General features: G+C 42.8%; 1 protein-coding gene across 2 annotated transcripts in view; it reads right to left on the bottom strand.

Moving 5' to 3' along the window:
* Positions 1–3256: 3256 nt before the first annotated feature.
* The window catches only part of LOC129868435 (zinc finger and BTB domain-containing protein 16-A), a 155720-nt gene continuing 136829 nt past the window's right edge, over positions 3257–22147 (bottom strand). The window contains exons 6-7 of one of the 2 annotated variants that reach the window (XM_055942407.1): positions 11070–11237; positions 3257–8433 (exon numbers count right to left, since the gene is read on the bottom strand). In XM_055942407.1, the coding sequence (XP_055798382.1) occupies positions 8204–8433; positions 11070–11237 (398 nt within the window). In that variant the 3' untranslated portion in view covers positions 3257–8203. Of the gene's footprint in view, positions 8434–11069; positions 11241–22147 lie in introns of both variants that reach the window. The other variant, XM_055942406.1, reaches the window with a different exon arrangement.

Consider the following 22147-nt stretch of genomic DNA (forward strand, 5'->3'; position numbering starts at 1 on the left):
GAGTTGCAGGAATACACACTGAGCTTAACAGTCATTTCTACAGTCATTTCTACACCAACAGGTAAGTTCATAAGACACATCTCCAAATTGCAATGAAGCTATGGACCTCTATTTTATAAACTCCTTGAAGAACATCTACTTTAAATAAACAACAAATTACAATTCCAGAGATGACGCCAAAACTACAATTACTATTCCACCAACGGATTAAATTATCAAGATTGAAGCCTCAGTGCACAGAACAGTTTGTTCAATCAGTAACCTTAATCAGTAACCTCAGTAAACCTTTTAAATAATTATCCCCATCCAACATATTCACAAACCACAAAAGTTCAGTGACTACAAAAATCATACAAAACTAAGTCTACCATAACAGCAACAACATGAAACACACAGAATAGTTCAGTTACGTGTTGCTCGGGTTGCTTGCTGTATTACAGTAAATTAGTAGGGGCGGCCATGTTGTTTGGCTTTCTCCTCTCCGAGACTGGATCAATGCCTGGGGTAGGGGGAGGCTAACGCCTACAGGCCAGGCTTAGCTGAGAAAACAATCCCAGGGATTTGGACAAAACCGGTCCCCCTCCATTCAACAGGCCCACTGTCTGAACCCTCTCTATCCATTAGATCATATCTGGGTCAAATGGCACATAAAGATGGGACCCCCTGGCTCCCACACAAACAAAGCCCTGCAGCCCCCCCCCCCCCCCCCCCCCCCTCCAGGCTGCAGCAGGCCATTCACTGAACCCTGCCCCTTCCACTCACATCGCCCACAAGGGTCACATGAGTCCAATCAACCAAGGCCAAAAATCCCCACTCTGCTTCGTTTCTAAAACAGAATTGGGATCAAACTGAACTCATCATCCGGGGATGTGTCCTCTAGTGTCATCCTTTCCCTAAATCCCCAAAGACCCTTAAAACAATCAAGATAGTCCAAGACAGCCTAACTCTCCACTACGTCTAGCCACATTGGGTTTGATATGCAGAGGCCGGTGGTGATGGAGTGAATAGCTAAAGAAAAATAGCTCATTAGCTGATCCTTCTGAGGGGAGAGGTCAGGGTCTGCATATGCTGCCCAAAGACGGCTGGGAAGGGAGAGGGCTGTCTGCTATAATAGGGAGCCGAAGGAGAACCTCTGGTCTCTTGTTTGCGCCGAAACAGATGGCAGGGTCTCCTGGCTTGATTAACCTGGTTAGGTCAGCTTAGATGCCCAACTTAGATGTTCCAGATTGAAAGAAGGGCTCTCATCTCTGGGAGAAACAATTATGAGCCCAATTATTCAGGTTGCTATAATACTTTGTCTAATGAGCACAGGACTTTGAAATAATAATGTTGACGTGAATATGATGGTGGTGATCTGGAAAAGAAGGACATCTAAGCCTGTGCTGTGATTCCAGGAGTGTTTGGAGAGTGTCTAGATGAGTTGCTTGTCAGTCTGGTGTGTTGCTGAGGTGTAATGTTGTCCATCTAGTTAGCACAACCTTCCAAAGCAAAATGGTTCCAAATAACACAGAGAGCGAGAAAGAGAGACAGACAGAGCCAGAGAGAGGGGGTGGGGTGGGGGAAGGAAGAAGGATAGAGGAGAGGAAAATAGAGAGCACTAGAAAGAGAGAGTGAGAGAAAGATAGTAAGTGAGGAATACTAAAGCCCACCAGATAGCTCAGTTTAGTATAATGCCATGTTTGTATCGCTTCCTAGATGCACGGAAAAACTGAACCATTAGTGTCTCGCCCCGTTTCCCCCCTAACAGCAACCCGGGTGGCAGCAATAATGGCGCGCACCCTGCATATCTAATGATAGCATTTATTACCTACATAATGAGAGAGGAATGTAGGACATGGTCGCTAGGCAAGCACTGACACAATGCTAACCATTAGCACTTCCATTTGGTTCTATGTCAACAGACTACTGTCACTGTCAGAAAATACCTATCTGGTCATTCTACATGCAGAACACATACCCATGGCTCTACTGTCTGGTAGATGTAATAATTCCAGCCACAACACTGGCCATGTCATGTTTTTACTCAAGAGGCTTTTCGCTACAGCTCAACAGCAGGGGGTGCTGCTGTGGTCAACAACACAAATTACCTCTTCATATGCAATATAACATGGCTTCGCATCAGCCTCCTGTAGTGGATCATATATTCTGTGCTACACTTAATGGCCCACTTACACTATACCCAAATGAGGTCCCGTAGTGGAAAGCAGCCACAGGGAATAAAGAGACACTAGTAAAAGAAGTGGCAGTGGCGGCATATTACTACATTTATTTGACTTGATTTAATACCTTCTGCTTGGCAAGGCTTTTCTGGCATTAGGTGACTAAATGCATTTAAGAACTGAGCAGTGAGTACTACATCTTTACCCCATCACTAGCATAGTGGAATATAATACTCCCTCTGTACCCCAACTGACTTATTCAAATCACCATAATTCCAATTCCTCCGGTGCTTTTAAAGAAATTGACAAAAAGGGATGACAGAGGGTTGAGGATCAAGACATATATTTTTTGTGCACAGAGAAGTGGGACTGGTGGAAGAGAGAAAAGTGTTGAATGAGAAAATCTGTTGCCTACAGATGTGAGAGGAGGGGAAGCTGGGGAGAATCTCATGGGGGGCGGTCTATGCATCTTCATTTGTCAGCTGCAGCAATGGTCCTCCCAGTGACTTCATGGTTGTTACCCATGTTTACAGAGCTGCTTTTGAAGGACACGGTTCTGCATAACAAGAACAGCAGAATGGCTCTCTAACATTGTGTAAACCTGTAATTCATTTTTAGTATCTATACAGTATCGAACTGTGGGTTGGCATCTGAAGTGTCACAACTTCGGCTGAGGTCGGCTCCTCTCCTTGTTCGGGCGGCGTTCGGCGGTCGACGTCACCGGCTTTCTAGTCATCACCGACCCATGTTTCCTTTTTCCTTTTGTTTTGTCTTGATTACGCACACCTGATTTCTATTCCCTTATTATGTTCCTTATTTACCCTCTCGTCTACCTTTCTGTTTTGTCCGTGATTGTTTTGTGTTACCGTGTGTGGTGGAGGGTTTTCTCTATACGTTATGTTTCCTTGTTGGAGATATTCAAGGTTTTGTAATATATTTTGAGTAAAGACTTTTGTGTTTTTCTCAAACCTGTGTCCTGTGCCTGACTCAGACAACGAACCCAGCATTTTATCACATGAAGAGTCCACAGAGTATAAGAGGAATGGGTCACCCAGAAAGAGAAGGGAAGCACCACATTAGAAAACAGGCAGACAAACTTGAGTCCATTTTTTATTGATTTTCTAACTGCAGATTGAAGGTATACAACTGAACATCGTTATTATTCTGAGACTCATAAATAAAAATACAAAAAAAAAGTTCACTACAAAACAATCTACTGTTAGTAGGATGTAAAAAATATTATCTTTCACTATCGAAGGCACAAAATGTACTTAGTGACAACATGGATAATAAAACCTGCAGCATTTAAATCTCTTATTTATTTTTTATTTTTTTTCACACTCCATCATAGAAACACTGAAATTTTACAAAGAGATGTGTCTGATCCTACACGGAAAGAAAAAAAACTAAATCAACAGACAGATGCTGGGATCCGTGGCACAACTAACGTGAAGCAGGGCCACAGACACACAGCTAATCGCTGTTAAAGACAAAGGACCTTTGCAAAGTTCTAATGCAAATTAAATCATTTTTTTTCAAATTACAAAAAAAGGAGAAATTAAATTATAATAATTGGGCACCTTCTAAGATTAGGCTAAGATCAGGTGCTGAGGTAGACGAAAACGATAAGAATTCAAATAATAATAAAAACACTATTTTCTTAATACAGAGCAACTCGACTGGCACTTGTGCTGTCACAACAAGGAAGAATGAAACAAAATGACAGACAAGCCAGAAAGAGAGAGAAAAGCTTTGTAATGCTTGGTCCGACAGGGCAATTGGTCCTCAGTGCTAATATAAAAAGACAATGTCTTGGTGCTTTGATACTCAAACAGTTTAGTCTGGACCTCAAATGGCACATGCATGGCAACACTGCATGAAATGGCTACTCGTTCTAGAACACCACACTGAAACACAGAGTGCCTACTCCAGGGATGCCATGAGGCTCGTCTTTGAATTTTTTTCTTATCTTAAGAACAAGTACTTTATAACAAACAAGTGTTAATGTTAAGCTGGGGCAACGCTATGGGTTTGACAAGCTGCCAAAGTGGTTGGAAGGACATTAACTGCTCAGTAAACCTGTTGCTGACAGCAAAATATTATTAACCAAAAAACATACTTAAGACTTATTTCCAAAATGAACAGGCAACAGTCCTTCAGAACAGATTGAAAAAGCAAAATGCATACAATTTTCTTTGTCCGTGAATGTTATCATCTTTATGTCTTATACTCTCAAGCTCCATAGTCTGTATTTTTGGGACACTTTTTCTTCCTTGCTTTTTGTGCGTAAACAAGTTACATTGCTTTTGGGTGTCAATTACAAACAAAAACATCAAAGGTGGTTTACCCACTACCAATTTTAGGCTAATGCAGCCCTCCAGAACAACTCCTTTTTTATTCTAAATCAGAAATCTCAAATCATCATGACATCCCTAGAGTGCTGGAGACACCATTAATTATCTTCTGAAAGTACAGAAACAAAGCAGATATAACTGGACATTTTTGTTGAACAACTTCCATTTTAGGCACAACGATATTACAGAAACAGAGTAACATTGAGGGAAGAACTATATCAACGCCAATGTATTTTTTTTTCAACATGTTGAGAGAAAAGTGGCACAGAGCATTTATTTTGTGTCTGATCTAATTAGTGCATTTTTCACTAATACACGCACGCGCTCCCACAGATACACTTTCATTTATGCACACACACACACAAAAAAAGTACAAAACATTCAGAGAACAATGATAGGAGACTGAATCTCTCTAGTTATTGAAGTTTGATGAGATTGTTTCAGGCTCTCTGGCCTGGCACTCTGATTTGGTGACTGAAGTTATTATAGTGGATGAATATTGGACGAGGGAAATCCCTCGGCTCACAGTGTTCGATAATACAATGGCAAGACAATCATGGGCCAATACGACCACGTTCATGCCATTGCATCTTTTTTCCTCACTTCAAGTACAAAAACAAAATGTTGGCAATAAAAGTTGATTGAAATTTGTGAACGACGTGTACTAATTGACCGATGGCAGCATCCCTGCCATCCAATTTAAATTATTTATTTTTTTCCACACGCACGTTTATGGCCGATAGATTTAGTCCTTCACCTACAATGCATTGACATCCAGAAAGCAACACTTACCACAACATATTCACACATTTAACATTACCAAAGAGGAGCAAGGCAAAAGATTCAAAACCAGAGAAAAAACTAGGTAATAATAAAAAAAAAATATATATACAAATATATGCCCTGCTGAAACCCTCGACAAATGGAAAGGGACTGACACTGAATACAAAAATATTACAATTTTTATATATCAAACTGCCTCTGTTGGCTCTTGTTCAGGAATACACTCATTTCGAGAGAACTTGTCGACCAAGATGATCTCTTTTTTTCTAACCTTCCTTTTTTCTTTGATTAACACTTGCAGTCCCAATTGTCCAACGCACACTGCATCGCTGCATATATGACCTGTTCTTGGTGGTTCAACATTGGTGAACCTTTTTTTTCACATTACAAAACTACAATTCTATTCACATATTTTCAAGTTTAACGCTTTTTTTTTACTCTTAAAAGTACTATTACTTCTTCTACTGCGTACATCCCTCTTACCCCATACTTAAGGCTTCAACATCTCTTCTCTGTTCTTAAGGTTACTGTCAGGGGGGACTGTAAGATAAGAATAAACTCTTGTTTTATATTTCCCCATCAATCTTACCCTTTATATAAATGTCACTTACACATATGAAAAAGACAATAAGTCAACACTTGAAAGCATGAGATGAAGTTACAATGATGCAAAACACAAACACACAAAATAACGTGCTTTTACAAAAATGAAAACAAAACAACTTAGAGGTAGCTTTTATAAGAATGACCAAACCCACCAGCTCTTCAACAAGCAGGGTTAATAAAAAAAATACCAAGTTTGGTAACAATAATGCACAAAAATACACAACAATAAAAATCTATTTTCACTGTGGCACTCATTTCCACGTACACATTGCTTTATCACATCTCCCTCGCGCAATAGTGCGGCTTTCGGACACACGCTCACAAAAAGTAAGAACATGTACAAAATTAAACAAAAAAACACAAGGGAACTAAAAACAAGCACGAGGTCACAAAAAACGAGGTAATTCAAGTACAATGTGCTGAGATAAATCGAGATATAATAGGAAAAAGACAAAGCGAAGAAACAAAACCATATATTAAGAGTTGATTTGTGTCTTTTTACCGTCCGCCCCCTGGGCTGGCCAGGCCATATCTCCTCCAATCAGTTTAGTCCCCCCCCCCTGCTAATAGTTGAGTGTGGTTATCCCGTTAACATTGAACTGACAGTGATGCTCATAACGCCTTCATTATGCTGCCATATGAACAGATATAATGCTTGTCATAACAGGTTATGACAACATATTTTATTGATATAGCACTATTACAATTTTATGAAACTATTTTCCACCTGGTATCACATTCATGGTTATACTCCTCAAAACAGTACATACGATCTGTTATAACAAGTGCCATATCTCCTTATAGTCGCATCATGAAGGCATTACAACCACCCCTTGGAGGTTTTACTGGTGCTACCCCTCCACGTCATAGCTCCTGACCTCAATCCACAGCAGCCTTTGTCATTTTGGTCTCCATCACCATGGCATATAGAGAATATGAGATTATTAATGTGAGAAAATAGTTCATGTTATGAGTCAGACAACGTACTGCAATTTAGTGTAATTGATGATGATCTGCTTACATTTATATCAGTCCAGTATCTATAGCGGAAAGAAATGAGACATCTCCAGTTAATGCTGTATAGAGACTCATGGTTTAAGAGAAAACAGAGCAGCGGCTTCGCAGCGAGCTACCCCTTAAAAATATATCTGATATAAGAAACATCAAACAGAGACTGCTGTCGTAACATGTCTTTACCTGTGCAATGAAGCTATGATAAACTGATGCGGAGACAAAGATAAGGAGAATAAAAAAGTGACAGTCATGGTTCGACTCCCGAGAGGCTCCGGCGAAACCCGACTAGTGGCCTCAGCCGTTTTCAGCCCTTATCCAACAGAACCCTGGAAGCTCACCGGGAAGAGGACATTTTTGATATGGGAATATCATTCTCTGTTCATCTCCCTTGCTGAACAAAAGATAACCCTCTGCGTGAGTACAGGGGTGTTGTGCCCCAATCCAATTCAACTTTGCTTATGTTGATGCAGTACAATACATGGTGATATTTTGCCATAGGTCTGGCTGACATGTGACACATGAGCCAGCCTTTAGGCTCTGATTCTCGAGGGCTATCTGAATGACACCACTAAGTGCTCTGTGCCACCAGGTCTGAAGACACCATTTTGGAGTACTCTGGTAAACAATGGGATGGGTAGTAGGGGTCAACTGTGACATGTTCCTCAAGCAGGACATGACTTGGTCTCTAGTGTAATCCAATCAAATCAGGAAGGGATCTGTAGTATCAGGTAATGAGAGGATTGACCCACCAAGTTACAGTAGGATACAATCCCTTACCAGAAAAGGTGAGGGTGTCAAAACTACTTTTAGGGATGGCCAGTGTTCTAAATGATGGGGATGTGTGGGTTCATATAGCCTTTGAGAATCATTTCAGTTCAGTTTCAGGTGTGGCTTGGGTGACATCTTTCGAGTCTGTGGGTAGACTTAAGGACAACAAACTCCATTGATGCGGGTCCATCGATGAGGGTACACCCACAGGTTTTGCATTAGGCAATTTGAAAACAACTTGAAACAAAATGTTTATGGATGTACTGAACGACATGTGACTTTGAAGGGGTAATGTCCTCTGGTCAGAACTTTACTCTGCCTAGCCCAGCCCTTTTCCTCAGTGTGTCCCTCTGTCATTCACTCTCTTTGCATTACAAAATCGCCTGTGCTTCCGTCTCATGGATTTCCTCGCTTGACTTCTTCGCCACAGGCCTCATTTTCCTCCTACTCCTCCTTCTCTCGCTCCCTTCCCCACTTCCTCTGCCCGCCCTCCTTCCCCCCGGCTGTTGTCTGGTGGCATCAGACGTAGCAGAGGTACAGGTAGGTCTTCTCTATCCTCCAGTCCGGGGGGATGTCTTCGGGCCTGTGGCCCTTCATGTGCTTCTGCATGGCTGAGAGGCTGGGGCAGTACTCCAGGCAGATGGTGCATTGGTACGGCGAGGCACCGTTGTGTGTGCGCAGGTGTTTTATCATGGCCGAGTAGTCCCTGGATCGCTGGTGGCACAGCTTGCACTCAAACGGCTTCTCACCTGGAGGCGGTGACAACAACAACAACGGACATGTCAACAACAACAACAACATCAGGCTGAGGAATGGAACTCTATATGACCCATACAGTCAGTTGTTCCTACATTTACAAGGTTGTCAAGGTGTAACCAACTGTAGCAGATTATAGTAGCAACTTTCTTCTAGAGCTTCCTCACTTTTGCGTGTCAATGCTAGCAGAAAGAGCGCGATATCTAGTGGTCTCAATTAGCAATGACCATAATGTCTATAAAACACCCATGGCTAAATTGAAAGGTGCATGTGATAATGGATAATGGTATTTCATATAGCGCAGCTGTGCACTATATGAACCACCCCTAAAATGTGCTGTACAAACCAAACCCCACCTATCCAGTTACACTGATGTACATGTGCCACATTTAATGTCTAATATCAAATCACCAATAGGACCTATGCCATTTTGGAACATCAAATCACAACTTCAATTTTATTACATTTGATTCTCGACTGTTCCAAAGCAGCTACATTCCAGTGCATGTGATATTCCGGACCAGCGCCCTCCCTAAACGTGCAAATGATTAGAGGGATGGCTAGGAATAATCCCCGGCACTCAATCCGACAGGCGCAAATTAGACATGTAAATGCCGACCTTTACCAATGGCATTTGAAATGAGGTGTTGGATGTGATTGGGGCCGTGAATGATACCGACGCTCACACCACGTTACAGAGAGGCTTCTCTCTGATGTGTCCCTGCATCTATTTTTATATTTCAATTTTTTTAGAAGTGCCAAACTTGACTTGTGGGAAGGGGGTCAGGGTTGTGTTTACGCAAATAGCCATGCCAAGAAGATAATTACGGGCCGTGTCGACTGACGAGGCCCCACGTGCCAGCAGTGTATACAATAACCACACTTTAAACAGGGTTGCCTCAGATAACTGGGCAATAATGAACTGCAAATGGGAACCAGTATTGATCCGCCATTGACAGGTGGGACTCGGGGAGGGGGGAAGGTTGCCAATGTCGATGATTTATCAAGCGGCCCCCTTTTGTGCGCAGTGGCCTTTGACTGTGAGCTTGTCACTTGGTCTTGTTATCTCCAGTGCGCTTTAGCTCACCGCGAATTAAGGCCCCTGGCCCCAGCACCACAAAAGGGGCCGGGGGGGCATTTATTTGACAGCTGGCTTATTGAATGGGAGACAGGGGAGTGTTGGTGGGGGTGTTGAAGCAGGTAAACCTTGGCTCAACAGCAGACCTGGGATACTAGGTGGTGTGTCCCCTTCATAACACCCTGATTCACAGCACATGCCTCTCATCCTCATATCTAGGGACGTAAATTCAGCCATCATGAGAGTGACAATTGCCAGCGGCCGACTGACACCTGGTTGACACATTTATGGAGCTGTAAAGGCCTGGGATCAATATGGTGGCTCCTCCGCAAGCCTGTATTTACTGGACCTTGGAATCATTCATAAAAACAGTCTGTGTACGGTATGCTTTGTAAAATGAGCAAATCAAGTGCGCACATTGCTCCCAAGTGCGCACAACCTCTTCCCAAGCCATGCAAAGCTTGTACAATTTTCCCCGTGTAACAGAGCTGATATTTTCCCAGTGTAACAGAGCTGATATTTTCCCAGTGTAACAGAGCTGATATTTTCCCAGTGTAACAGTTCTGCCATTTGTATCCGTGCTATAGCACTGACAATCTATCAGCGTACCAGAGTTAACATTTTCCCAGTTTAACGGAGTTGACATACACTCCCGTTCAAAAGTTTGGGGTCACTTAGAAATGTCCTTGTTTTTGAAAGAAAAGCTAATTTTTTGTCCATTTAAAATAACATCAAATTGATCAGAAATACAGTGTAGACATTGTTAATGTTGTAAATGACTATTGTAGCTGGAAACGGCAGATTTTTTAATGGAATATCTACATAGGTGTACAGAAGGCTCATTATCAGCAACCATCACTCCTGTTTTCCAATGGCACGTTGTGTTAGCTAATCCAAGTTTATCATTTTAAAAGGCTAATTGATCATTAGAAAGCCCTTTTGGAATATGTTAGCACAGCTGAAAACTGTTTTTCTAACTAAAGAAGCAATAAAACTGGCCTTCTTTAGACTAGTTGAGTATCTGGAGCATCAGCATTTGTGGGTTTGATTACAGGCTCAAAATGACCAGAAACAAAGAACTTTATTCTGAAACTCGTCAGTCTATTCTTGTTCTGAGAAATGAAGGCTATTCCATGTGAGAAATTGCCAAGAAACTGAAGATCTCGTACAACGCTGTGTACTACTCCCTTTAAGAACAGCGCAAACAGGCTCTAACCAGAATAGAAAGAGGTGTGGGAGGCCCCGGTGCACAACTGAGCAAGAGGACAAGTACATTTGAGTGTCTAGTTTGAGAAACAGTCGCCACACAAGTCCTCAACTAGGAGCTTCATTAAACAGTACCCACAAAACACCAGTCTCAACGTCAACAGTGAAGAGGCGACTCCGGGATGCTGGCCTTCTAGGCAGAGTTGCAAAGAAAAAAATAAAATATTAAGATTTGCAAAAGAACACAGACACTGGACAGAAGAAATCTGCCTAGTAGGCCAGCATCCTGGAGTCGCCTCTTCACTGTTGACTTTTCCCATCCATTGTGATTCTAACAATGCATACCTGTGTGCACGCGGTAGTGAGTCTCCAGCTGGTGCTTGAGGCTGAACCTCTTCCCACAGCCGTTACATTCATAGGGCTTTTCCCCGGTGTGGATGCGCTTGTGGCCCTTCAGAGTGTTCTCGTCACGAAAGCAGCTCCCACAGAACTCGCACTCATATGGATGGTCACCTGCTGAACACGGGGGACAACACAGACAATTGAACATAATTCCAAAGATATTTCTCCTACAATATTTGATCATGTTTGGTTCAGTCGCAGTCCTTCATGTAATAACTAAGACAGAGACAGGAAATAAATTGGACTCATAGCTTTGTTACAGTGTAACGGCGGTCCTCCTCCTCTTCAACCGAAAAGGAGGAGTAGTGATGGAACCAAGATGCAGCGGATGTTGAAGACATCATTTATTAAACAAGACGGGAAAAAACACGAAACGAAATACACTTGGATAAACTAACAAAATAACAAACGGTGTAGACAGACCTGGACGACGGACTCACATAACACACGAGAACGCACAAACAGGGAAAAAGCCTACACATAAAAATGACGATGAACAAAACAAACCGAACAGTCCCGTATGGTGCGACAAACACAGACACAGGAGACAACCACCCACAACGAACACTGTGCGACAACCTACCTAAATATGACTCTTAATTAGAGGAACGCCAAACACCTGCCTCTAATTAAGAGTCATACCAGGCAACCCATAAACCAACATAGAAACAGAAAACATAGAATGCCCACCCAAACTCACGTCCTGACCAACTAACACATACAACAAACTAACAGAAATAGGTCAGGAACGTGACATACAGTTTCAAATTGCTATTTTTGTCTGAGTTCATACAGAAAGAAAGCTATAGAAGTATAAGTGTGTTTAATTCAATGAGAAGATGAAAATTACGTGACAAAGCCTAGAATAGGTTCGCAATCACACTGAGCTATCGGGGACAAAATTCTAACATATTTCTTAAAAACACTTGTTCCAGTCCACTCAATTTCTTCCTTTTTGTAGGTCAAGTTAGAGCACTGTACCCTAGCCACCCTGGGGATACTCGTGTAATGGATATTCAGATGTCAATAATCAGTAATATTATGATATGCGGAGGCTCTCTCCAACACTCGGTGACTAATTGCTTTCCTGTGTCTGACTAGCAGCCGCCCATACATCATTCGCTCCCCGGTACAGATGCGCCGCGCTGCCAGGCGTGTAATGTTCTCAATATTTAATGCATTTCACTCCACTGCTAAAGGTTTAAGTCATCGCCAATGACCTACGCGTTTCATTATCTGGCTGTCCGAGCGGCACCGTGCCAGGGAATAAATTGCATTTCTCGTTATGTACTGTCATGCTCGGGCAACCCATCGCCCCTGTCAAGAGACAATGTCAATTTCTTCTGGCATGTATTTTCGTTGGAGAGACGCGCCTTAAATGTTATTCACATTTGGACGTAGTGGCTGTTTGGAGTGATGCGACGCCCGGCGTATGACGCTTTCTGGTTGGGGGGGATATTGTGGATGGGGAGGGCAGGGATAAGAAAGACAGAAAAAAATAGATATATAGAGAAAGAGAGGGAGAAGGCAGGAGGGTAAAAATCTATAAAAGTGACAGTCTTTATTTGTCTGCATGAAGTTATCAGTTTCTCCCGCTGTAAGACGTGCTCTTTTCTAACGTTTTAGCCACGGCAGAGATCACAATCCATGACAGAGCGTGGTGGGGCCCACACGATGCTACAGGAATAGTAATGGAGCTGAGATTCACCTGCCTTTAATTAGGAGCAGTCTGAGCCCCAATCAGACAGATCTGGAGGAGAGCATGCTAATGCTCAGTGGACAGACTATGGAAGGTTATTTACCTTCAAATTCACACAGACAATGCATTATAACACATACTATATATATACACACATATACATATATACATTTGCATATGTAACTAATAAAATGTCATTCTTATTAGCAGGGAGGGGACTTCATTGCTCCTTATGCAAAAAGTCAATATTTGTAAGCGAATGCCATAATCACATTGTGCTGCAATCCAAAGGCCAGGCAGGACTTCATTTAGTCAGGAATACATTATGCTCCCAGGCACTGGAGATACAGCATCGTAAATCAGAAGGCCTTCACTATCTCCCCTCCCTCCTTTCCCTTCTCTCACTCCACTCCCCCACAACTCTTTCTATCTCTGTCTCTCTCACTGCACCGCTCTGCTGCTCCCCCTCCTCTCTCCCTTTCTCTGTGTGTCTGTCAGACAGAGTGCCTGCTGGGGTCTAATGACAGCGAGGGGGCAGAGATGAGGATCCAGCACACTGAGGCAGAACAGTGGACTAGGAGTGGACCCTTGGGTACACTGGGCACTGCCACCTGCGTTTCCATGCCCCCTGGGGGGGGGGGGGGGGGGGGGGGGGGGCTGGTGTGGACAGTGTACCTGCTGCCTCAACCCCCCCCTTAAGTCTACCCCTCTCCCCCAGGCACTGGCGTGAGCGCCGTGTGCCCGTGGGCACCGAGGGCGGGTTCATTATGCGATAAGCATCAGTAAATCAGGGGGCTCTGTCACTGCCAGGGAACTCTCTCTCTCCCCTCTAGCTATCCTTCTCTCTCTCTCTCTAGCCTGGCGCTATCAAACACAGCTGCGAACACAAAACACTCCGCCGCAGACGGCAAATGGGCTCCGAGTTAAAATACACAAGCGACCGTTGTACAACAACGGAATATTAACGAGGGCCCGGGCCAGGGCGCGCGTCTGCAAGCGCGGTGGGGAGGGAGGACGGAGGAGGCTGCCATCATTATGAGACCCCATTGTACAACAGTGTGCCCGTGTGTGTGCAGCCTCTCTTTTGAGGCACAGAGATGAAGCGAGAGAGGGTAGAAAGAGGGAGAGGGATAGATAGAATGTCTCAGAGAATAAAAATGGGGATTACAGATTAATAGAGACAGAGAGGAAGAAGTGAGAGGGAAATAGACTGTGGGGTTAGTGTACTCTTCTCCAGGGAATAAATAAATGGCAGATTATTACAGTGTATCAAGCTAAATTAAATCTGTTGCCTCGCTCTGTCATCAATAGTAAACCTATGTCAAACAGAGGGCAATATCAGCGAAGCTGGTTTCCAAAGCTATCGGTCTACCGAAACAATGATGTGTCAAGCATGCGTATATTGTGTATATTGTACTAGCTCCAGCTATTGCGCATATTGTACTTGCTCCAGCTATTGCGCATATTGTACTTGCTCCAGCTATTGCGCATATTGTACTTGCTCCAGCTATTGCGTATATTGTACTAGCTCCAGCTATTGCGCATATTGTACTTGCTCCAGCTATTGCGCATATTGTACTTGCTCCAGCTATTGCGCATATTGTACTTGCTCCAGCTATTGCGCATATTGTACTTGCTCCAGCTATTGCGCATATTGTACTTGCTCCAGCTATTGCGCATATTGTACTTGCTCCAGCTATTGCGCATATTGTACTAGCTCCAGCTATTGCGCATATTGTACTAGCTCCAGCTATTGCGTATATTGTACTAGCTCCAGCTATTGCGTATATTGTACTAGCTCCAGCTATTGTGTATATTGTACTAGCTCCAGCTATTGTGTATATTGTACTAGCTCCAGCTATTGTGTATATTGTACTAGCTCCAGCTATTGTGTATATTGTACTAGCTCCAGCTATTGCGCATATTGTACTTGCTCCAGCTATTGTGTATATTGTACTAGCTCCAGCTATTGCGCATATTGTACTTGCTCCAGCTATTGTGTATATTGTACTAGCTCCAGCTATTGCGCATATTGTACTTGCTCCAGCTATTGCGCATATTGTACTTGCTCCAGCTATTGTGTATATTGTACTAGCTCCAGCTATTGCGCATATTGTACTTGCTCCAGCTATTGTGTATATTGTACTAGCTCCAGCTATTGCGCATATTGTACTTGCTCCAGCTATTGTGTATATTGTACTAGCTCCAGCTATTGCGCATATTGTACTTGCTCCAGCTATTGCGCATATTGTACTAGCTCCAGCTATTGCGCATATTGTACTAGCTCCAGCTATTGCGCATATTGTACTTGCTCCAGCTATTGCGCATATTGTACTTGCTCCAGCTATTGCGCATATTGTACTAGCTCCAGCTATTGCGCATATTGTACTTGCTCCAGCTATTGCGCATATTGTACTTGCTACAGCTATTGCGCTTGCAGCTGTGAGGTTGAAGGCAGAAGACATACAATGCCTTCAGAATGTTTTCATACCCCTTGACTTATTCCCCATTTTGCATTACAGGCTGAATTTCTCACCCATCTACACACAATACCCCATAATGACAGTGAAAACATGTTTTAAGAAATGTTTGTAAATTTATTGACAATGAAATACATAAATTTCTCATGTACATACAGTACCAGTCAGAATGTTTGGGCACACCTACTCAATCAAGGTATTTTCTTTATTTTTACATTGTAGAATAATAGTGAAGACATTTAAACTATGAAATAACATGTAGTAACCAAAAATGTGTTATACAAATGAAAATACCTTTTGTATTTTAGATTCTTCAAAGTAGCCACCCTTTGCCTTGATGACAGCTTTGCACACTCTTGGCATTTTCTCAACGAGCTTTACCTGGAATGCTTTTCCAACAGTCTTGAAGGTGTTCCCAGATATGCTGAGCACTTGTTGGCTGCTTTCCCTTCACTCCGTATTCCAACTCATCCCAATTGGGTTGAGGTCAGTTGATTGTGGAGGCCAGGTCATCTGATGCAGCACTCCATCACTCTCCTTCTTGGTCAAATAGCCCTTACACAGCCGGGAGTTGTGTTGGGTCATTGTCTTGTTGAAAAAGCGCAAACCAGATAGGATGGTGTATCACTGCAGAATGCTGTCGTAGCCATGCTGGTTAAGTGTGCCTTGAATTCTAAATAAATCACTCAGTGTCACCAACAAAGCACCGCCACACCTCCTCCTCAATGCTTCATGGTGGGAACCACACATGCGGAGATCATTAGTTCACCTACTCTGCGTCTCACAAAGACACGGCGGTTGAAACCAAAAATCTCAAATTTGGACTCACCAGACTAAAAGGACAGATTTCCACTGGTCTAATGTCCATTACTTGTGTTTCTTGGCCCAAGCAAGTCTCTTCTTTGCATTGGTGTCCTTTAGTAGAGGTTTCTTTGCAGAAATTCAAACATGAAGGTCTGATTCACGCAGTCTTTTCTGAACAGTTGATGTTGAGATGTGTCTGTTACTTGAACTCTGTGAAGCATTTATTTGGGCTGCAATTTCTGAGGCTGGTAACTCTAATGAACTTATCCTCTACAGCAGAGGTAACTCTGGGTCTTCCATTCCTGTAGCGGTCCTCATGAGAGCCAGTTTCATCATAGCGCTTTATGGTGTTTGCGTCTTGCACTTGAAGAAACCTTAAAAGTTCTTGAAATATTCCAGATTGACGGACCTTCATGTCTTAAATTAAGGATCGACTGTCATTTCTCTTTGCTTATTTGAGCTGTTCTTGCCATAATATGGACTAGGTCTTTCACCAAATAGGGCTATCTTCTGAATACCACCCCTACCTTGTCACAACACAACCGATTGGTTCAAAAATTCCACAAATTAATTTTCAACAAGGCACACCTGTTAATTGAAATGCATTCCAGGTGACTATCTCATGAAGCTGGTTGAGAGAATGCCAAGAGTATGCAAAGAGGACATCAAGGCAAAGGGTGGCTACTTTGAAGAATCTCAAATATATTTTGATTTGTTTAATACTTTTTGGTTACTATATGATTCCATATGTGTTATTTCATAGATTTGAAGTCTTCACTATTATTCTACAATGTAGAAAATAGTAAAAATAAAGAAAGACCCTGGAATGAGTAAGTGTGTCCAAACCTTTGACTGGTACTGTAAGTATTCACACGCCTTTGCTATAACACTCCAAATTCAATTTATGTGCATCCAATTTCCTTCGGTCATCCTTGAGATGTCACTATAAATGTCCACCTGTGATGTTCAGCTGTGGCCAAATCAATTATTTGGACATGATTCAGAAAGAAACACACCTGTCTACATAAGGTCCCACAGAAACTATACCATGAAGTCCAAGGAACTGTCTGTAGATCGCCGAGATTGTGCAGCATATAGCTGGGGATGGGTATAAAACAATTTCAAGAGAGTTGAAATTTTCCAAGAACACAGTGGTCTCCATCATTGGGTAATGGAAGAAATATGGAACTACCCAGAATCTGCCTAGAGCTGGCCGTCCGACCAAACTGAGCAACCAGGAAAGAAGGACCTTGGTCAGGGAGATTACCAAGAACCCAATGACCAGTCTGACAGAACGACAAAGTTCCTTGGCTGAAATGGGAGAACATGCCAGAAGGACAACAGTCTAGAGTTTTTCCCCAATCTGGACTTTATGGGAGAGTGGCCAGACAGAAGCCAATCCAGAGAAAAAGGCACATGACAGCACACCTGGAGTTTACAAAAAGGCATGCAAAAAATGATGTGGTCTGATGAGCCAAAAATTGTACTATTTGGCCTGAATGCAAAGAGCTATGTCTGGAGAAAACCAGGAACAGCTCATCACCCATCTAACACCATCCCTACCGTGATGCATGGGGGTGGCAGCATCATGCTATGGGGATGCTTTTCAGCGGCAGGGACTGGGAGACTGGTAAGGATAGAGGGAACAATGAATGGAGCCAAATACAGGCAAATCAATGATTAGAATCTGCTTCAGAGTGCAAACAACCTGAGACTTGGTAGAAGAGTTACGGGACAATGACCCCAAGCATACAGCCAAAGCAACACGGGAAATTAGATATTTCTGTATTTGATTTTCAATAAATGTGCAAACATTTCTAAAAACATGTTTGCACTTTGTCATTATGGGGTATAGTGCGTAGATGGGTGAGATTCAGGCATTTGAATTCAGGCTGTAACAACAAAATGTGGAGTAAGTCAAAGGGTATGAATACTTTCTGAAGGCAAAGTATAAGTGACGATGATGGACTTGTTGGAAGAGGGCGATGATGTCTCTAACTGAGATGAAGACAGGACTGCTTGACTTTTGCTCTCGACATAACCTGCTACTGCGTGTTTTTACATCCGATCTCTCCCCTATAACACACAAACATTAAAACGGCAAATGCATGTAAGATTTGCCAGTTATTTCCCCTTTCTTGAAATTAGGGATTATTTTAGGCACCATGGCGACTTGCCGATTTTTTTTATCCCTTGACAAAGGCACCACATCATATTACAGGGTGCTTGTGACTGGCTCATTGCAATTTAATACACACATATGGAGGATCAGGTTCAAAACAGCACAGTGCTGCTGTCTCGTCTTGCTGCTCATGCCGAGATTGGGGTTGGGGATGACATTTCAGGGAGTCGTGCACGGGGACCGTCCTCGTGTCCCTGACAATGGTTTATATATACACTAGATGACTGACAGGGGGCACTGTTTTGAAACCACCGCGCCTCCATCTTGGCACTCCACCACCATTGTAAAAAATATTTTGGAAGCTATAGAAATGCATTTATTAATGTCTACGTTTGTATTTTCCATGTTTATTCTATTACAGACAACTTAATGCATACTTTTAAAAGTTATGTGAACTAAACATAATTAATATTATATATTAAAAATATATTTTTATCATTCCTTAAAAGTATAATTTTTTAGAGAGAACTAATGTTACTGTCCCCACTACAAGAAAGCAATAGTTACATTCTGTCCTTGAAATATTTCATTTAAATACTGTAGAAATCCATTCATTCCTGTGGAGGACTGCTTCTTCTGAAGAGTGCCAATATGGGCTTAAAGCCTCTCATTGGCCAATGTATAGCAACAAACAAAAAAATGTTCAGACCCCTTGACGTTTTCCACATGTTACATTACAGCCTTATTATAAAATTGACTCAATATTTTTTCCCCCTCTTTAATCTACACACGATGACATGATGACAAAGCAAAAACACGTTCAGAATTTTTTGCTAATGTATTAAAAATAAAAAACAGAAATATTCAGACCCTTTGCTAAGATAATTGAAATTGAGCTCAGGTACATCCTGTTTAAATGGCTCATCCTTGAGATGTTTCTACAACTTGGAGTCCACCTGTGGTAAATTCAATTGATTGGACGTGATTTGGAAAGGCACACACCTGTCTATATAAGGTCCCACAGTTGACAGTGCATGTCAGAGCAAAAATCAAGCCATGAAGGAATTGTCCATAGAACGCCGAAGGAAGGATAATAAAAAATATCTGCAGCATTAAAGGTCCCCAAGAACACAGCGGCCTCCATCATTCTTCAATGGAAGAATTTTGGAACCACCAAGACGCTTCCTAGAGCGCTAGGCCAAACTGATCAATCAGGGGAGAAGGGCCTTGGTCAGGGAGGTGACCAAGAACCTGATTGTCACTGACAGAGCTCCAGAGTTCCTCTGTGGAGATGGGAGAACCTTCTCTGCAGCACTCCACCAATCAGGTCTTTATGGTAGAATGGCCAGACGGAAGCCACTCCACAGTCAAAGGCACATGACTGCCAGCTTCGAGTAAAGGACTATGACCATGATTAACAAGATTCTCTGGTCTGACGAAACCAAGATTGAACTCTTTGGCCTGAATGCCAAGCGTCATGTCTGGAGGAAACCTGGCACCATCCCTACGGTGAAGCATGGTGCTAGCAGCATCATGCTGTGGGGATGTTTTTCAGCGGCAGAAACTGGGAGACTCATCAGGATCGAGGGGAATATGAACGGAGCAAAGTACAGAGAGATCCTTGATGAAAACCTGCTCCAGAGTGCTCAGGACCTCAGACTGGGGCGAAAGTTCACCTTACTACAGGACAACGACCCTAAGCTCACAGCCAAGACAATGCAGGAGGGGCTTCAGGACAAGTCTCTGAATGTCCTTGAGTGGCCCAGCCAGAGCCCGGACTTGAACCCCATTGAACATCTCTGGAGAGACCTGAAAGTAGATGTGCAGCGACACTCCCCATCCAACCTGACAGAGCTTGAGAGGATCTGCAGAGAAGGAGAAACTCCCCAAATACAGGTGTGCCAAGCTTGTAGCGTCATACCCAAGAAGACTCAAGGCTGTAATCGCTGCCAAAAGTGCTTCAACAAAGTACTGAGTAAAGGGTCTGAATACTTATGTAATTGTGATATTTAAGTTTTTTATTTTGAATAAATTAGCAAAAAGTTCTAAAAACCTGTTTTTGCTTTGTCATTATGGGGTATTGTGTGTGGATTGATGAGGGAATACAATTATTTAATTAATTTTAGAATAAGGCAGTAAAGTAACAAAATGTGGAAAAAGTCAAGGGCTCTGAATACTTTCCTAATGCACTGTATACGTCATTGGTCCTCTCCCGAGGATTGTCGCGAAAACAGAGAAGCAGACGCGGAGGTACAGTATACAGGACCGCCTCACCTTGTCACTCGCACTAAATCACTGCAGCTCGGCTTGCAAATAAGCTGGCTGCGCTCATCTCGCCACCTTCATCTCAAATATTTATCCGTGAGCCGGTGAGCTAGATCAGCTCTGACATAGAGACGGTTATTTAAGGTCGCAGACAGACGGCGGAGGATAGAGAGGAAAAAAAGGGAAGATGAGAGCGTCCATCCTTTGCAAGCGAAATGGGATTCATTTCCATGTTCTTATATTCTGTCACGGTAACAGGGGCTTTTCCCTAAATCACCTCATCCGCCAGGCTATTTCTCTCACCAGCCTCGTCCTTCTCACAACTGACAGTATTAACATTGCCTTTACTCACCAACGAGCCAGCCTGGAGGTATATACAGTAGCAGCTCCGTTTGATCATGGCATGAATTTATTCAGCAAATGACCAGATCTCTCTGTTTATTCAGCCAGCCATGCAAATAGTAGACTAGGGCGGCAGGTAGCCTAGTGATTAGAGTGTTAGGCCAGTAACCGAAAGGTTGCTGGATCGAATTCCCGAGCTGACAAGGTAAAAATCTGTTGTTTTGCCTCTGAACAAGGTAGTTAACCCACTGTTCCTGGTAGGCCATTATTATAAATAAGAATTTGTTCTTAACTGACTTGCCTAGTTAAATAAAAGATTAAATAAAAAAATAAAAAATAACTTTTTGAGTCGGGATTTCACGATTCCTTCTAGGAAGAACCATTGTATTGAGTTAGATAATAGGCAACCATGTTCAGAAGCCAAAGCCATGAGCATAATGTGGTGAGACACGTGTTGTTGCCCTGCAGGGCTCTTGAGTCTAAACTCGTGCTAGACTACTGAGACATCGCCACTAGTCAAATATACTGTCATCCATGTCTGTCAACGGAACAATCCATCACGCCATCATAAGAAATATGGATTCCTTTACAGCTGCTGACCTAAGGAGGCTGTGTTGACAACCTTTTCCCTGTCAGTCTTTAGGAGGTCTATGTGTAGCTTTCACTTGTTGCCACATCATTGCAAAAGTATGTTGCCACAGCATAAGTGTAATTATTACCTCACAAATTGCCTAATGTGATGACCAACCTTCTCACAATCTATCTGCAACGTAGTGACAACGTCATTTGTTAGTAGGGTAGTCAGAGGAGTTTGAGTTGACTGGTTAGTGTGAGAGAACATGAGTAGCCTAAAGGAGTGTGTCCTAGTGCACTAGGATAGAGGGGGAGTTGACATACACTACATAACTAAAAGAATGTGGACACCTGCTTGTCAAACATCTCATTCAAAAATCATGGGCATTAATATATGGAGTTGGTCCCCCCTTTGCTGCTATAACAGCCTCCAATCTTCTGGGAAGGCTTTCCACTTCGCGGCTGAGCCGTTGTTGCTCCTAGACGTTTCCACTTCACAATAATATCACTTACAGTTGACCGGGGCAGCTCTAGCAAACTGTCTTGTTGGAAAGGTGGGATCCTATGAAGGTGCGACGTTGAAAGTCACTGAGCTCAGCGATTGCATGGCTGTTTGCTCGATTTTATACACCTGTCAGCAATGGGTGTGGCTGAAAAAGCAGAATACACTCATTTGAAGGGGTGTCCACATACTTTGTAGCTGCTACTAGACAGTATGCGTCGCCACTGCCACTGA

This window comes from Salvelinus fontinalis, chromosome 13 (assembly GCF_029448725.1).
Source record: "Salvelinus fontinalis isolate EN_2023a chromosome 13, ASM2944872v1, whole genome shotgun sequence".
Lineage (NCBI taxonomy): Eukaryota > Metazoa > Chordata > Actinopteri > Salmoniformes > Salmonidae > Salvelinus > Salvelinus fontinalis.